The following is a 19,411-nucleotide window of genomic DNA, read 5'->3' as shown; positions in this document are numbered from 1 at the left end:
GCTAAGAAAGCAGTTGAAAAATCCATGCAGATGTTAGCTTCAAATATTGAAAAAAAAAAAAAAAAAAAAGAGATGTAATTATCTTTAGGTAGTTTGAAATATTTTCCAAAACTTATGTTCACAATAATTTATTCTTAATGGAGTTGGATTTCACATTCAGCCATCTTACTTGAACTAATTCTGCTGCATCCCTGAACTGTTCAGAATTGTAATTCACAAGTCTCTGCTAGATTGAGAGTCATGCTTTTTAGCCCTCGAGAATATTTTTGTTCTGTGGTTCACAAACGCAGAACTTTTTGAACAATCGACTATTTGGGAGCAGGAAGGCAGATGGAGAGTCTAACTGACATCATGTGCAGTATTAAACATGGTGTAAAATGGGATTGAATCAAAACCCTTCATAGATTGAAGGGATTATTTTATATGCTCTGCACACATAAAATATATTAAAATAGTGGTATGAAACTTGCAATATTTTCTCTCTGTAAGTAGTGCTTATTTCTCAAACCAGTTCCTTAGCTTTCCGTGAGTTTAGCATTCTCAGTGCAGAGGAAGCCACTTTCCATCTGCTGTAGTGTCAAGATGAAATTTATTTGCCCATACAATCTGTATGTGCTTTGAGGCAGTTGCTTTTGTAAAGAAGGACCCACTGGGATTTCCAAAAGCTCTTTAGCAGATATTGTAAAGATATTGTGTAGATATGACATTCTTCTGTCACTGGTTAAAGCTTGTGACATTTTTCCCCAAAAAATTTTCTATGCAGGGTTGTGATTGAGAGAGAAAAATCCTGCAATTCATGGTACTGTGTTCTTAAGAAAAAATAATAAGAACTATAGCAACAACATGAATAGCGCTATTAAGAACTTGAAAGCAATTTAGACTGATGGCTGCACTTTGTCCACATTTCAGACTGTTCTCTGATGTCTCCACCATGCCTTGACAATATGGCCAGTATCTCAGCTTTGTATCATTCCCAGTCTCCTACTGATGTCTGTGCACTGCATGTTCCAACCCTGTGAGTGCCCAGACTCCTTTTCTAAAGTGTTTTTATGGCCCCTACCAGATCCCTGTGGAACTGAGCATCTCATAGTCTTTTAATGTGTTTTTTGTGGCAGTGCTTTTGGGTTCATTGGGGAAATATTATCCCATTTTTGCAGATGGAACACATTAGTTTCCTTACAAAACATAGCGATGGCAGTTTCTTTCCTTTAAAACATAGCTGCAACACGTAGACACATTACTCTATAAGTTCAACCCATTAATCCTGTTTTCTCTGTTTAATGGATTTGTGTGTCTTTTGATGTAGGCAATGTCTTCATCCATGTCTTAGACAGTGCTTGATGAATAATACTAGCCATTGTTTCCCAGCCAAAAGCAGTAGTGAACTGAAATTTCTTGGGAGACTGCCTTTTAACTCAAGAGGGAGAAAGGAGAAAAAACCTCTACCACTTGGGAGAGCTTTCTCGACCTGTTTTGTACACCCAGGACTTTCAGTTCAATCTAGTTAATTTGAGTGTTGAACTGAACCATACTGAACCTCCGAATCTTTGGAGGTTCATCTATCACTGAATAATGCAGCCGGACAGAAGGAGACAGTTGAATAGAAGTCAATATGCCAACTGTTCCTTCATTTATTACTGCCATATTAATAAAGTTGATAGAGTGGAACTAATCCATCTGCTCACAATTTATTCCCTAGCAATAAGATACAATTTCACTATTTCATGAGCTCATTCTTTGACTAATTTTATTAGAATTCCTTCCATAGCATAATTTTTAATCACTTTTCATCCAGTTTTAGTTATGTGTAAAATAGTAGAAAAAGATGGACTAAAGAGAGATGAAAGGATTTCATGAGAAACTCGGGTCACTTTAAATAGAACCGGATCAAATAAAGTTAAGTCAGCAAGCCTACAAAGGCCAACAGAAAAGCATTCAAAATTACCTCTTTCACAGGAAGCTTTGTTCTGTCATGTTTAAAATGTAAACAGTCCAAAGAAATAAGGCAGCCCCGCCAGCATCATAAGATGAGGCAGAGCTGTGGTGCCTTAGGGGAGGTGACTGGGTGACCTGCCAGGCTGATGGGCAACGCTGGCTGAAGGACTGCAGGGTCAGAGCTCAATGGATGGAAAGGTCTCCTCCCTTCTTTGCCAAGAACTAGTGAATGAGGTTTATCTCATCCACCAGTTTCCAGAAACGTGTGGGCTCTGGATGTTAAAAAGATGCAGGATTTTGGCTACATGTTGGTTGCGTGCAATGCTAAAAGGAATTCCTGTGAGCTCAGTATATTTCTTTTGTTGTTTAGTTTAAAATATTCTGATACGCTGATCCTTTGTTAGTCTGGTAGGGGTGGTCTTCAGTGATTTGTGCTGGGTGCAATTTCAAACATGCATATCTAAGCAGAAATACCTGGTTTCTGAAGTGTTGAGCCCACCATTGCCATTGATTGTTAGGGGTTTTAACACAAATGCAAGAAGCCTTTTACTGAGAAAGCTGAGCGGAGAGCCTAGATACGGGCATCCTGGGTGGGAGTTTCAAAAGCATTCAATTCATTAACATAAGTCTACTTCCACTGAAAATGACAGTTTTAGCAACAGCTTTGAATGGGCAGAGTTGGGTTATTCCAGAAAAATTCTGAAATTCCCACCTTCCTATTTTAAAATGTCTTTTTGAGCTGACAGGTAACAGCAGCTTTAGATCCTAAAAGTAACTTTATTTTTGTTATATGGTGCTCTGCTACTGCTGAAGCACTGACCGATGGACAAATCATCCCTATTCGATATGACTTCTCCTAGGAAAGTTGTGGGCTTCTTACTTTTTCTCCTTTTAACTACTTCCAGTTTGGTGGAAGCTAATGGGGTTATTATCGTAGAATCATAGAATGGTTTAGGTTGGAAAGGAACTTGAAGATCATCGAGTTCCAACCCCCCTGCCATGGGCAGGGACACCTCCCACTAGACCAGGTTGCCCAAAGCCCCATCCAGCCTGGCCTTGAACACCTCCAGGGATGGGGCCTCAACAACCTCTCTGCGCAACCTGTGTCAGTGCTTCACCACCCTCAAAGTGAAAAATTCTGTAGGCAATTACTGCAATTTCAGAGTAATCATTCTTTCATTAGGGTGGATGTAGTAAAAAGATACAACAGCAATTAAAAACCCATTAATGGTTAAGTTAGATCACTTAATCTAAAGCATAACTCCAACTACAATGGTATTACCTCTATGACATTTATTCCATGATATTGGCTGCATGAGTGTGGATCATCTTTATAATGCTTTGGTTATCTGTCTCTCTCTCACACACACACATATCTACATGATTTTAAAACTGGTATTTTATTTTTTTTATTTATGTACACTTGAATGAAACTATGTCTGCATATGCATAAGTATATAATTGAGAGGAAATAGAATGCAGTTATTGAAAGCTGAGCTAAAAAAACAAAATTCTTATTAAATCTGGCACCTAGACTATAAATAAATGACGTAACATATGCATTAATAGCTCCAAATTAATAATTTGAGAAAAATGTAAAGTAGCAGGCTCAAAAATCTGCATGATCTCTTAAAGGCTAAAACTTTACGAAGAATCAAGTTCACTGTAGTGTGGTCAGAACAAAAACAATTCTCATTTCACAAAGCAGATGGACTCCAGAAGGGTTCACTCTCTAAGTATCAACTGATGTTGACTGAAAGCTATCTAGATGTACAGAGGAAAGCTTTATTCCTCTTTTATTTGCTGGTATCCAGAAAAATCTTCTGTAAAGATAAAAGAAAGTTTACTAGTAAAATGCCAAACTAATCTCATAAACAGTCGATTCTAACTGTGCACTGAAGTATATAATACAGGGGTATTTTTCTTTTGATTCTAGTCCAAACATTTCAAGGATCTTTTTATGTCTGCCTTCTAAAAATGAAGGTTTGCAGGGAGAACAGACACAGAGCAAGAACTGTCATTTAAGTTTACATGTCTGGCTCTCATCTTTGCCATGAGTGATCTTTTGTAAACATACTTGAGATCACAAGATGTTTCATCTTTGGGCAAGGCAAGAAGGATGTCATGTCACTGCAGCACCTGAAGAAAACTTTAAAAACTCTGCAGGTGGTTAGAAAAGCTCTTAATGTACTGTACATTGGTGGAGCTGTGGTAAATCTGTAGCTGCTGCATATTCATTTTGCATGTTACATTAAATATGCCAGTGATGATAGAGGATTGATCTCCCGCAAAAGCAAAGATGCAACAAATCATCTTGTTCAGTGATTCACGATCTCTCCTGACCCTATAGTTTTAGATGTGAATGACATATTAAACACAGTCAGCATCCTTTAAAATTCATGGTTTGCATACTTTGAAAACACCACAAAGTCAAAGGGAATCAGTGATGTAGTTTGACCTGCAGATTGATTGTGATTGGCAATAAACCAGCCACATGAAACTGTTGTTAATGATATTGTCCAAGGAATGCAATTAAAATCAAGTTCTGTTTGTTTAAACACATTCCCTGGGCAGAGGTATGAACAAGAAAATCCCTGTTAAGTTATTTTATGGCAGTATGTTGAGAGCAATGGCAGCATATTCAGGAATTTCGGGCTTCCTTGTGAAGTTCTGTGCAAATTGTTTTACTGCAAGGTAGGAGCTTTCTGATGTTAATGTTAGTTGAAGTAATACTGTCAAATAGCTGTACAGTGTGTCCAGACCCAGAGGCTCCAAGACAACATCACAGTTTAACACTAGAAGATATTGTGCCATTCATTTTGTCGTAACAGCTTTCCCTAGTTACAGAGCACTAAGCAGAGGACAGGACACCTCTACAAAAGAACCCACACATATCTACCATTTCTCTGACTTTTGACATTTTTCCCTTGGAATTTTTCTTTTTTCTTTCTTTTATGCACCTGTATCTCCTGAATCTAATTTAGGGCATTTCCCACAGATGTATTCCATATGACTGCAGATACGCATACAAAATCACTAAGGGCAAATAGGTAGAGATTGTATGGTACGTAGAGATGACATGACATTACATGAATCTTATATATGTTTGCCTTAATAAATTTTCTCAAATCTTTAGCAAATGTAGTATCTTGTACATTTACTGTGGATTGGGAAAATTTATTACAAAACCATTGTCTGAATGGAAAAAGGATTCAAAATTTTGTATTAAAAACATGTATTGAACAGCAAAGGATGAATGAATTGCAGAAGCCACCCCAAATAAGTTTTTTCCTCTTCAAAGAGGAATTTCAAACTCATACAGATTGGTGCAGTCCTGTCTTTTTCACAGATTTAATTTTATTTCAGGACTGTGGTTCTCGGATTCGTCCAGAGGAGTCCTGCGGCTTGCAGCCTCTGTCTCATGAATACCTCTCAGCAATTTCACAGACGGTGTTTAAAACCTGTGAAGCTGGAGACACAAAAGGTTTGTGCTTAATCCTCTTTTTCTGAAAATTAACTCATGCACCTCATCAAAGTAAAACTAGAAATGATGTTTCCTCTTTTCTATGGACATGCACTAACCCAGGCACAACAAATTTAACTAATCGCTTGTAACAGTTCCAGATTTTAAAATCAGTTAATTAGTTTATGTGACAATTTTTTGTTTCATAAGCTTCTAATCAGTGGTCCACCACTGCTTGTGTTGTCGTCATGTAGCCTTTAAAATGCATTGAAATATTTCCATCAAAACCATTTAAGATAAAAATGCTTTATTCTAAATGGAAGGGATCATCCACTCAAAATAAAAATTAGCTTTAGAAAAAGAACACAATATTTTGACCCATTTGAATTTTAGGTTTCCAGTTCTATATTGGAAACACAAAAACAATTTACAATTTCAAACAGTAAAGTATGTGTGTTTACATATATTGATACCTTAAAAAACAAGATGGACAAATCAAACATTGTACAACAACCGATACAATCAAGACAGCTCTTTGGTTTAGTGAGAACCCAGATTACGACAGATTGTCAGACAGGTATTCATGTTTAGGTCTCAGCTGCAGGAAGATTTGTGCAAGTGTACTTTAACAAATCCAAGTTATCCACAGGACTACTCAGGTATGCCGTCTTATTCATAGCTTAAGTTGTTGCTTGGTTAGACAATAAGTAATTTTGTTCAATTCTTTATTAGACAAATGAAAAATAACCTAATGCTCCTGGATGGTCTGCTAACACAACTGTATTGTTTATCTTGCCATTGATAGGAGCAGCTTCTCACAGCTGTAAATTTGCACAAACTCAGGGAATAATCAATACAGAGTAAAAGGAATGTGGGAACTGCCTGAATGCATCACTTCATGTGAAACAGAGGCATATATTAATTTGTGTTACATGAAGAGAACACACAAAGGAGACACCGTTGTGCCTAGCAGCATATTTTAATCACACAGCAAGTTGTGAATCATAAAGAAGCACAACCCATCCTATGCTGCTGTATCGGGACATAAAGTTTCTGACTAGGAAGCCCAAACCAAATCCACAGAAGAGTCCTTCTGGGGAAGACAGTCTGTTTCTTCTGATATATAACATGGTTCTTTTGAATACTGCATCTAGCTAAGTGAAGCTGAATATAAAATACCTTTTACAGCCTTATTGCGAATAATATATACAATTAAAATGGAAACGAGCTTCAGGAGATGTGGTCTCAAAGGACAAGTATATTAAACAGGGATGAATAATTTCTGCTTATAGAGCAAAGATTGCCAAGAGGTGTCTTAATGAGCCTGTCTCTGGGGTTTGCAGTATCTGGCAGCAAGTGGCTGTATAGGTTTAGTACGTCACAGCTTCCAACTGGAACTGGAAAGCATGGCTTTTTGTGGAAAATCATTCCAAATTTGTAACAACTGAAGGATATCCTAATCCTGGCAGCGAACATTTTCCTGACGCATATGGGAGCAATTGCAAATTCCCACCTAGAGCACCAACATCTCTTTTACTTCAGTTAAATTTTTCAGAGTAGCCAAGCAATGTCGTTTCCTCTCAGAAGAAAACTCAAAACTTCTGCAGAAGTAAGGCGGTGTCAAACACTGTTCTTATGCCAGGGAACAGCTTAATTGTATAGGGACACCAAGGTACTATGACAGCAAAATGTATCTATGCTAGCAAAAGCTTGTGCTTGTGCAGGCATAGGCAGAGGCTGAGACAGAGCAGCAGAGGGAGAGATGAAACCTTAGTTCCTCTGACATTAATGGTAAAATAGAGAAGTCTGTTTTGCAGGTCAATACAACCAGGATTGCATGTCTCATTTCTAGTCCTTTGATGCGGTGCAGAGACAGTAGTTCAGGGTCTAACCAAGGGCAGAACTGACCACACACTCTCCTAGTCACCATGGCACTATTCTTTGGATGAAGCTCAGCATCCAAATATGCGCTTAATTTACACCATTTCTTTCTCTCTCTCTCTCTTCTTTTTTTTTTTTTTTTAATTTTTAATCAGTGAATACAAATTGGAATATTCAACAGGGAAAGTTTCTCTCTTTCCATCTTGTTTAGATCATGGAATGAAATTATGATTTTTTATAGCATGAAAGACCGTTTTTCCTTCAGAAAATCTCCTTTGATTCCATGGGGTTTGAACCAGGCTATCATAGGAAAATGAGCTCTTTGTTCAGTATTGCTGTATTATCAATAACACAGAAGTCAGCGAGCACTAACCGTGTGTTTGGCTCCTCAGAAAGAGATACAATTGGTAGAGACAATGAGAACCCCAAGTTGTGCTAAATTCCTGCAGGTGAGTGAGGCCACTGCAGTCCGTGGAAATTCAGTTTGCAGACAGTTGCAAAATCTGGTGGGTAAGAGATCACAGCTTCACTTCTAATGTTCTGCCTCGCTGCTATGACGTGCGTGGCTTAGTTGTATCCCGCTCTCCACACTTTCTATAACTGTATCCAGTTTAACATAATTCTGTATGAGCTCTCTCTTTGCATTCAACAGCTACCTGGATTTGGGTCCGGCAGAGACATAAACTGATGTTCAACAAAATGGGTGTCTCCTTTGGATATGAGGAGCAAATTTCACTTTGGACATAAGACTGTAGGCCTAAGGCCACTTATTCTGTAGCATCAAAATCACTCCTGTCCTTTTACCAATAATTTTACTTTTGTTTTTCATAAATTATGCTAAAAGCAAAAGAAAAAATATTTCTATAGCCTATTCATGGAGAAAAAGTTTCAAAAGTCTTAGGATGCCAAATAGACACCAAATGTGAAAGTAAACTAGTCATAAATCAGCAAACTATCTTTAGCATCAGTTTAGGTTAGATATTTAAATTTTGAGTTGTCAGTTTAGAATATTTTTTTCTTTTTATATGGATAATTGTTCGGCACTATAGAAAAACTTCATTTTTGATCTTGAAAGCAAAATGTGTGCATTTGTGGCTATGACAATGGGAAAGGTTAAATAAAAATAAAAGAGGCTGAATGAAGAGATAAAAGTATCAAATTAAGGGGACAACCTTTATTGGTCAAAACCTTTAACTTTAGGCTAATTTTTTTTAAATACAAGTTAAGCAGTCCTAACAAACTATGTTAAAAGTATATTTATTTTCATGCTGTTTTAGGAGACCGTTTTTTGGGAGTACTGACAATCTCTTATCTTAAGCAGAAGATTTATGTATGCAACTGATAAACTGCTCCAATGAGCCAAAAAATCCAGTTTACTTTCACTCTTCCTGTGAAAACCCCCTACTTGCAGGCTTTCGTAAAACTTTGGTTTTACCAGGTTTTAATTTGTGAATAAACTAACAGCAGCTCTCACTTTCCTGCTCTCTTACATTGAACTGTAGGTAAACTTTCCCATGCCTGGTAGAGCTGATGCTAACTCTTTCAGCTGAAGCACCACAAAATGCAGGCTGATTGAAATGGTGCTGACAGCTGCATTATGTGCTACTACCTTATATAAATGGGGGAAAAGCAACTTATAATTGCAATAGAAAATAAGTTTAATTTTCAAACTAATAGTGATTGCAATTTTTCACTGTTAATTGTCTTCTTTTATATATGAGATTCATTTTCTCTTTTAACACAGTCTTATTTTGAAGGTTAAGAATGCATTGAATAACTGCTGTGAAGTTACAATTGGAAAAGTTCATAATAATTGGATTAAAAATGCATAAATTTACACGCATCATTTAAAAAATCTATGTAAATCCAAAACTTGCAACTATTCTGTTAGCATGAAATGCCAGTGCTTCCTATAAACATGAGTTTATCCGCATAGATCCTTGTTCTCTCTTTTTTTACATTTGCCACTAACCTTAAGCATATGCCAAAATGGATCTATTTTTTTCTTAATATGACTAGAGAGCTGTTGAATATAAACCAAACTATTTGAAAGAAGCTTTTCAAAGGTACTTATCGCTTTCAGTTGCCAAAGTTTAAACTTTTATTATTCAGATGTTTCAGCTCCTCAATATTCATTTTATATAGTTCTACTTTTCTAGTTTATTACCTAAAACCAGATCAGCTCATAAATGTGTGGGATGTTAAGAATAAAATTCTATAAAATGAGGGATCTAAGATGTAGACATTGCCAGAACTTTTATGGATTGGGGTTGAAAGAAAAATTACAATGTCAGGAAAAAAACTGCCCAGTTTTCATATAATTTTTAAATATATATCACTGCCCAAACCAACTTTCAGATCATTTATGAAGAATTTTACAGTAGTGGTAGTGTCTGACGCCAGACCTCAAACCAACCAACCATTCTGTCCCTGCACTGTTACTCAAAAGGCACAAAGCAGTAAGAGGTGTTTGCATGGCACCTATTGCACTTTTCCTACAACTGCTATGAAGCTGGGAATGGCCCTTTAGCCGTAGATTGCAAAGGGGGTGCAGAGGGAGCTAAGGGTGAGATCCACAAGTGGTGACAGAAATCTTGGAGGGCCAAAGCACGCCTGGTCCCAGGGGTAGCCAGGAGGCCACAACCTGGAGCAAGGGACCTCAAAGCCAAGGGAGGGCCAGGGTGAGGAATGGATTCACAATAGCCAGCACTGGAGGCTGCAACAAAGATGAATTGTCTAAATTCAGCTCTCAGTTTCCCAGCGGAGAGGGATATTCAACTGGAAGCGCACTAGCCGCTCCAAAACCTGGTTATCAACTTTGTACCTTTACATAAAGATTAATTTTAACCCCTAGGTAAAAAGTCTACATAAGATCTTGCCCAGGGATCAAAGTTCAGGTCTCTGTTCTCCCCCCAAAATTACCAGGTTACAATCATGCTATTTTCCTGTCCTAATGAATTTTGAACTTTACGATGGTCCTCAGCTGGTAAGAAGAATGTGTCCTTGAGGACAAATAGCTAAGTGACTAGGACACAGACAATGCAATGCAAGTTTGAAACTCCTCTAAGCAAGGAGCCCTGGGCAGCTTCATCTCCCCGCTTATGCCCTACCACCGTGGTCCTGAGTGCCCCTGCTTCCCTTCCTCCATGCTTGCCCAGGGGCAGCCTTCAGGAGGCACCTGCACCCATGGGAACCGGGGGACCTGGGTTGCGCTCACTGACCCACAGCGTGGTAAAGCCAGCGTCCAGGCTTTTGTTTTGGTTCAGTCTGCCACTGTTCGCTCCACATCATCTACAAGTGTAGCTGAAGGTGGGGTGAGAGTCTTATGTGTGGGGCAGAAGTAGCAGCAGCTGTGCAGGTTTCCACAGCAGCTGGAGCTGCGTGGTCATAGCACCGTGGGATATATTCTGCCCTTAGATGTACCAGTGCGGGCTCCCATACAAACAATTCTTGATGTTTTCATTTAGAAGGACCTCTTTATCTGCTGAGACAACTCATCCTGCTACTTACCAAAGCACTGGCTAGTAGCATCCTGCTACTTACCAAGCATTTGCTTGGGACTTGTGCTCAGTGCAAGTGCAGGCTGCCTCCCTGGAAATTCCCTTGCTCCTGAGGTAGCAGCCGTCTCTCCCAAGGCCGCTGGGACCCTGCAGAGTTGCTTCACTCAGCCTCCCACTCTGTCCCTGGCCTGATAAATGTCGAGAGACAGCAGCCTTGGCTTTTTGCTGTGGCTTCTTGTGTAGCAGCAACCTATCACGCACAGCGAAGCACGCCCAGCTGGCTCCGAGCTGCTGGCTGGCTGTGACAGTCACAAACTCTAAGGCCAGGTCCACTCTGCAAACATTTGCTTTTGAAGTCATTTGCTGGGCTGCGGTGAGAAACCCGGCCGTGATAGCAAGGCCTGATAGCATTGACACAAGGACCTGGGGGTCTCTGTGCTCTTCCTTGAGCAATGCCTTTAATCAGAGCAAAAGCTGGTTTTGTTGGCAGAGCTACATAGACACTGCGAGATATTGGCAGGACGATGCACTTGTATGGGCTAGAAAAAGGGTTCCTTGCGTTGATCTGAATATAAAGGCAACTCAAAACTTTTCTGTCTTCCTTCAGAAGTTAAATCCCTGAGACTTCCAGTAGGAATTTGGAAATGAACAGCTTTAGAAAACCAAAATAACAAAACCATTCATCCTTAGATAAGAGATACCTGAAACCCACTGACTTTTGGTAATCCCACTTTACGCTCCTAATCTGCAAAATCATTTTTGAAAATAGGGATCAGGCTCTAATAAAATCACATAGGTTATTGCTCTCACCTTACTTTCACCTTCTGAAATGTGTATGTGTAGTCTGGGACAGTCCTCTGAATTCTTACAAAGTAAAGAAATTAGTATTTTCAAGGGAAATCCGTCCTCTCTCCTGCATCATTTTTCCATCATGGGGCTCTCAAAGCCTAGCTTCGACCAGCCACCCACCTTTTAGATGTTTTAGTTGTAGATGAGAATGAACTTTGTCTTTAGACACTTCTGAATGTGAATATTTTCTTTTTGCGTTCAGCCCCCTCACCCCGTTTCCCTTTCTCATATCCCTTCAGTGGAGAAAGGGCAAGCTGCTACGAGAAAGGCAACATGAACTGAGAAATGAATCCACAAACAACTGCCAACTTTCTCTCTTTTTCGCAGCTCTTTCAGGCAAAGGAAGAACTCCCACCCTAGCTAAATGAAAAGAGCATAACACAGAGGAAGGAAATCATCTCTTCAAAGGGTTGGGGAGCGTTTCATTTAGGGAAAACTCCCATGACAAAATGCTCAAAAAAATCTCACTTGCTGTATAATAAAGCTACTCACAAAAAATACAGAGGAGGTGCTGACATCCCGCTGCTGTTTTCCAGGGCAGTGGATTGTCCCTTGCCTCAGTTGCTCTGACAACAGGACCTGTGACTGGAGAGAAATAACGTGGCAGCCCCACGGCTGCAGATACTCCGTGCTAGCCAAGCCTGAGCTCCAGCGCTGTGTGGAGGGAAGAAGGGTACGTAACAGATTTTACGTTTTAATTTGTTCTTATTTAATTGTTCTTATTTATATTTCATGTCCTGAAGCTTTAAAAACAATGTCATGATTGATGTGTAGGAAAAATCCCTTTTTATTATAACTGGGAAAAGATTCAGATGGAAAATCCACAGGAAAGAAAACCAACAATTATCCATAATTTAGCCTCACATGCAGGCACAGTTGTCTGCTGCCATTTCACGTAGGAGCTCAGGTGACACCAGTAGAGCTTCAAGACCTACGGTGTAGGTGGTTGCCAGTTAGACCTGCAGCGAGTATATAAGGACTGTAAGTGGAGGATGGATTTCCATCATTGTCACAGTTTGTCTCACACTTGACGTGCAAGTTGGGTTTCTTCTGCTGCGTACCTAATGCATGGCATTGCTTGTTGCACACTAATCTTACCAATTCTTCTTGCACATTCTTTTCTTGTAGTGAAGCTTCTAAGGTGATTGCTTGGAAATACAAGGTCTCCTTAATAAGCATGCTATGACTGTAAAACTGTTGAGAGAGAGCTCTGATCTGAGGCTCAGGTACCTTACTGAGGATACAAGTATCCAGAAAGTAAGTAATTAATTGTTATAAAGATTTTTATAGTGTATTGTCTAGGTAACAAAATAGTAACTAGAAGTGGCATTTTGAAAAAATCCGAGAGCATTTCTATACAGACAAATACAAAAATAATAGTCTTTCAATTAACATTTCCACCTCCTTTTCTGGTCATTTCTTGTCCTGCACAAAGTCCTTCAGTGCCATTTGGCTTCATTTTTGCCTGTGGTTTTCTCCATTACTATAGAGCTGTGGGTTTCTCCCAAAATATTTTTCTAAAAAAACCATAGGTTTCTATGACAGAGGAGAAGCTTGATTTGCTCCTGATGTACAAAACAAGAACTTCTGCACTGACCACAGCAAAAAATATAGAAGAATTTGGTAGCTTTGCTTTGGTCTTTAATTTCCATAGACATCGGGCTGCTTTGTTAAGCAAACACCCTTTGGTCAGACAATTGAAGGGTGGCAGAGGAGCAATATGCCACCATGGAAGTGGATTGCCAGGATATTGCTGGGAGGATTATGCTGACATTCCCACCTCCTGGATCCATCTACTCACATTCACTAGCGTCAAAAACAGGACAGAGTTTGTTAAGGGTCCATTAAAACCAAGTGTATGAAATGAACATTTGTGAGCTTGATTCAAATTCCACTGTGTTCTGAGTCTCTGAGGTCACTGATCTATTCTAGTGTCAGATGACAGCCAGATCCTGTGTGATCTACATTAACACCATGTGAGAAAAATTTCTGTAAAACTAATTGCTCTTGTTTCCTGTTCTGCATCTTTTGCAAAAGTCTTCTGTCATTGTCTGGTAACCACTGCTCTGTAGAAATCTGCTGAATTGCTCCCGTTACCTTTTCACTGGTATCTATTTAACTGGTTTATTCTTTTAAAGCCATCGCTCTAACACATGTTCCCCTTTGATGTATTTCTCCTATATCTTTCCCTCTGACTTTTGTCATCATTTTGCAGTGGTTTTAACTTTGTGTGGCATTTTGCAATAACATTTTTTGCTTCTTTCACCAAATAAATAAATGTAGAGCCTGGACCATCTCCCTCGTGTCAGTAGAACTTAAGGACTAAGAGATGCTTTCTTCATACCTGAGTCAGATGAGCAAAAATTATCCTCTGCTTGGGTGATAGGTCTTGATTCTCCCTGTGATTAAGGCAAACTTTAGAATTACTTTACACAGTCTAAGCAATGTAGTAGAAAATGTTTTTTTTTTTTTCGGGTGCTCACTGAAAGAGACTTTTGCCTGTCAGTTGCGTTGCGTGCTATTATATATGTTTAAACAACCTGGATCTTTTATAAGGGAGCTGTTGAGTAGCCAGCGAGATATAATTCTTGTGAACAAATACATTTTTATTACACAAGATATTTTGGTAACCATCTAAAAATATTTATATTTCCTAATTTGTGATATTAGTTTCAAACCACTATATACCTTGTCTTTATGCACTACAGAGATCACTGACTTATAAAACTAGCGGCATCATAGTTTCCATAATAAAATAAACAGAAGGTTTCAACCCTGGAAAGGTAAGCAGGTCACAAAAAAGCATGAGTGCAAAACAGAAGGGCAAAAATCATCAACCCAAGTGAGGGCACTGAGGTGATCTAGAATGCTGTTTGATTTATATTGTTGTTTGCTGAAGTTAGCTAAGAGGAACAGAACTCACTCATGTACCCACTTCTCAAAATGGGCTCAACTAACCTGTGTGCCTCTGTGTTGTGGGGTTTTTTAGTATGCCACCACACTGAATATTCAACTTGTCTAACTTTGGTCTCTGGAGTTCAAAATCCTTTAGAAAGGAGTCATGTATCATGATCTACATCTGAGTTCTTGCTCAAAGTTTATTCTGAACTGAGGCAATAAAACCTCCATACACCACACATAATTACCAATCCTTCCTCAGGAAAGCAGAGACTTGTATGTCTGTAGCGTCTTTAGGTCAAATGACGTGATACTCTCCATCAAAACACTAACTGCCTTCTATGACTGAATTTCATTTCTGAATACCTTCATAAAAAATTCAGAGTCATGTAGGAGTTCACCAGGAATCACAGGTAAAGCAAGCAGTGACATTAAGGATTCACTAGGCTGAAGTCTCTGATTTTTGTCCTGGAAAAAAATATAATAAAAAAATATATAATTCGGTTTCAGGATTCTGGCTTTACTTCTTACAATTAAAAACATCATAATAAGACATTAAAAACAATGTAAGTGCCTGTGATTATGTCTTGACTTTAATCTCTATGTCACTGTCAAATTCCAACTATGATAACTGCAGGCTGTTTTCTTATGCTTCCCTATTAGATTTACACACAAACAAAAAAAAAAAAAAAAAAAGGAAAAAAGAAAAAAAGCCTACTTGTCTTTCTACTTTTAATGACTGTGAAAGGAAGCATGCAATGAGTTCTGCTGTGCTGTGTCCTGATCTGGGTGCACTTCAGCAACTGATGAAATAAGATGTAAAGTGAACACTCTTTTGGCTGAAATGCAGCACATGGATGATCAACTGTATCTTTGAGTGCAATCATTCTGTTTTTCTCATGTTTCATAGAACAATGGTAAAATGCAGCATTCAGATGTATCTCTTGCTCATTAATTTCTTTTATGCCTTTGTCAATGTTTCTGAAATATGTTTATGGTCACCCAAACAGAGCCCTTCTTTCTTATCTGCATCATAAATAAACCTTAAAAAAATGCTTTAGAACTTGTTTTCTAACTACAGGCTGCTTTCATGTCATACTAAAATTGATTTGTTTTTCAGAGCTCATCTCTACAATTATCATCTCCTTTCTCTGTAACAGGAATTAATTTTCCATTATGACTTCCAATTGATTTCACATCATCATTAACCGCTATTTTAATCTGTGTGCACATAAAACTCTGTTTGAGCTAAGTTGTTTCTGTTTCATAAAAATGTAAGACCACCTGCAGTGAAACAATAACGCTCAGATTGGTGGAGAAAGGATATACATGCACAAAACCAGTTTGTGAGGCCTTCTTTTGCTTTATGATGTGTTCACAAGAGTAGTCAGTCATATGTTTGGATTTCAGACACAGTAAACAGGAAAATTTTGAAGTGTTGAGGCTAAAGTGATTCTGGCTGAGGAGATTTTCGTTTAGTCCACTTTTAATATCTACAGTCCTTTTCCTCCACCATTTTAAACTCTAACTAAGGGCAATAAGATGCCGGCTGTGTAGTTCTTAGGGAACTCCACATGTATGTTCTAGTTGAAAAAAAGAAATAGGCAATCATAATAGAAATATTGTATCTGTATTATATTGGCTCAACAAAATCCTCTGTAACTGTGGTTAATGAGTTTTTGCTGTAATATTTATACAATTCTATTAAGATATGATGCTTTGATTTTTGTACAAGAACTTTAAAAAATGGGTGAAAGAAAAGGGGTTCTAACAGGTAATTATTTATCCAATTAGCAGCATATAGAAAGCTGGCCTCAATAGCAGGGGGGATATGTATTTTGTTTATCATTGCGAAATACTACTCGGAGTTTAGTCTTATAATAAAGTACCATTGAGTCATGTGTAATTAAGAACAGGAAATATGAAAAGGCAATATTTGCTAAAGTACTTAAAATTCAGCTGTTAAAACAGGAATTTTAACTTATAATTTCTTAATAATATTTTAAAGTTAAGTAGTGTTTTGGACTTACAGGTGTTTAAATTTCCTAAGTGTGGTTAATTTATAATGATAGGTCTGGTTAAGAAGTGAATTCCACTATGCTTACACAATCTTTTAAAGCCTGTAAGCTATAATGGAATTTTTCACACCAAACATTTGCAACAGAAGACACTGAAAACATCTGTCTGCACGAAAGTGTTGTTCTTTGTCTGGTAAAATTACAGACTTATGTATGCCTGATCCTTTAGTCATCCTGCAGACAAATCCCCCATTGACCTAAACAGTACATGACTAAGCCTTGTGCCAGACTGTAAAGAAATTTTCGTATTCTATGCACCTGAGCCATCATTTTGCTCATTATTGTCATAGAGCTAAATACAGAATCATCCCCAGAGCCCCTGGTTCAAATCTTATTAGATACTACATGGCAGACACGACTATAGTAAGTTCTTCAACTGTATGGAAATAAATGTGGCCATAGCTACCACACATTCAATTACATTGAATGATTATTCTAATTCATCAAAGCTCTTGGGTTAGTTGAAGGTTTTTTTCCTGGGGCTTACTTATTTTAGCCTTTGAGTCTTCCAAGCATTTGCTGAAAACGAAGCTGACTTGCAAAAGGTGGATGCTTTGAAAGATGCTTTCTGATGGTCTGCATACCACAAGAGAAAGTGCTTGGCCAGCTCTGCACAAGGCCAGTTTGAAAAGCAGGTAGGATTACCTACAAATGTCCTCTTCTTCCATCTGGACTCTTTTTTTTAGAGACAAGAAAAATAATTTGTTTATTTTGACAGGATTTACATGTCTCACAGCAAGGTTAGACCAATAGTTAGAAGCAGATTGTTGCATGCAGACAAGGTCTTAATGAAAGGGTGCTCTGTGCGTGCAGATTTGCTGTGCTATGCATCCACCAGACTGGGGTGCATTGGGTTACAAGGAATGGACACCCATCTTTCTAGCTGAGATCTTCTCTCTACTTATGGGAGAGTGTTCCCTTCACAATCCCAGCACGCAGTCTCCATAGTGTGACTGCTGATGCCCTTCCTTGACAACTGCAAACAGACTTCAGAGCTCTCTGTCAGGGCTAGAGGGCAGGGACCATAGGTTTCACATTCTGTGGTCCTAGTTTTAATGACTTTTATCTTTCAACAATGCTGTGATTTCACTGTGAAAACAAGTGTCTGGAGTTAAACAGATTTGCGTGATTCCAGTGATACAGTCCTGGTATGGCTCATACCTACTTGAACAGTCAAAAACCTCTTGACTGAAAGCTAATATGGTTGTTAGAACTGACTGACATCTTTGAAGATAACCTACACTTCTGATCTAGTTTTCTGTACAACCACAAGTCCACTTTGGCTCATTTCTCTCTCCCCCACTTACATCAAGTCTTAAATGTTCTCTTAGCAGACTTGTTTCTGAGCATTCAGGTTAATTTTCCTCATGAAACAACCTGTATTCCTCACCGATGTGATGCTGCCATCTGTCTCATTCCTGACTCATCCTCCTCAGCCACACCTTCTCCTAGGAATAAGTATACCTTCCCAGATGGACACCCAGACACTCAATAGCATTAGCTGTCTGATCTAATTTCCTGACCTTCTGCTTTACCTCCTCCTAATGAGCTCACTTAAGAGTGAAAATGGAGGCGTTCTGAGTCTCAGACCTTACTCCTTCAGAGATGGGCTGTGTGCAGTCTTGTCAGTTTTGTGATAATATTTGAAGTGTACCTGGACCCCAAAGGTTATTTATTTTGTCCAGTTATACTGACTGCTCTAAAGGAATCTGCTCTGACTCCTTCCGCCCCCTCCATGTTCTCAGAACATCAGGCAACAACAGTGACGCTATTCCAAGGCCCACCTGATATTTTCATATGGTGCCCAGCATAGTGGCACTTCAGGGCTAGAACTGTCACTTTAAGAAGTGATCTTACCCAGCTAGTCTCTCCTGGTACTGGTTTTAAAGGAGTGTGCTGTCCCATCTGCAGACCTGCCAGCTAGGTAGCTCAGGGCAGACTTGAAAATTCACTCATGGATCCACTGCTTATCTGTGTGTGAGTGTAGAAATTGTAAAGCCCTACAATGCCAAAGTATTTAATAGTGTAAACTGAGGGAGTGGGAGGGATTTGCTCTGGTTTTGACATAATGAAAAAATGGGAAAGAGGTTGATGAGTCGATCTCAGTCTTTGATGCTCTGTGATGTTTTTCACACTTAAATTGCCAGAGAATACACAGGGTTGGCAAAACTAGACATCTGTGCATCATGTTCATTGGCCTTGGTCATGGTTCTTCTCTCCTTTTTTTCCATGAAAAGACTTGTTCTGCCATTTGAATTCAGTGGTAGATGTTGAGTAGACCAAATGCAGTCAGAAGGACAAAATATCTGTCAGAATCTTAGTCACAGTAGAATGAAGAGATAAAAATGCCACATCTGCCAAATCAGTGTAATTAATAGCTGAATATGTTCCTTTGCAATTAGAAATCCCCATATGCAGTGATACCAAAATGATATCATATGTTACCAGAAGTGGAAGAGAAACAATCTAGAGTGTTCTACCAACTGCTCTCTGTGTGTAACTTGGTAGAGGCTGTTTGTTATTCTGCTAATGATGTTCTGTGTTTTTACAGAAATGTTCTCACCCACATTGCAAGTTAATGATATCCTTGTCTGCTAATATCTGAGAACTGCTTTTTAAATAGATACACATCTACAGTGATGGACTTATGAAATGGAGATTAAAGAGACATGGATATAGACAGACTGGAGACATTAAGAGATTTTGCAAGTTAAAAGAATTGTTTAAAACCTCAAGTTAACCTACTTTAGAATTAGGACATATTGTAAGCGTGGACTGCCTTCCTTCTTTGTATATAATTGTCTGCA

General features: G+C 38.7%; 1 protein-coding gene across 1 annotated transcript in view; it reads left to right on the top strand.

Moving 5' to 3' along the window:
• The window catches only part of CPED1 (cadherin-like and PC-esterase domain containing 1), a 147,778-nt gene that overhangs the window by 117,469 nt on the left and 10,898 nt on the right, over positions 1-19,411 (top strand). Inside the window, 2 exon segments of the mRNA XM_009883673.1 lie at positions 5,302-5,419; positions 12,165-12,301. Coding sequence (XP_009881975.1) covers positions 5,302-5,419; positions 12,165-12,301 — 255 coding nt within the window.

Source organism: Charadrius vociferus, unplaced genomic scaffold (assembly GCF_000708025.1).
Source record: "Charadrius vociferus isolate BGI_N301 unplaced genomic scaffold, ASM70802v2 scaffold43, whole genome shotgun sequence".
Lineage (NCBI taxonomy): Eukaryota > Metazoa > Chordata > Aves > Charadriiformes > Charadriidae > Charadrius > Charadrius vociferus.
The sequence above is the reverse complement of the archived record's forward strand: the minus strand, read 5'-3'. Positions and strand labels throughout refer to the sequence as shown.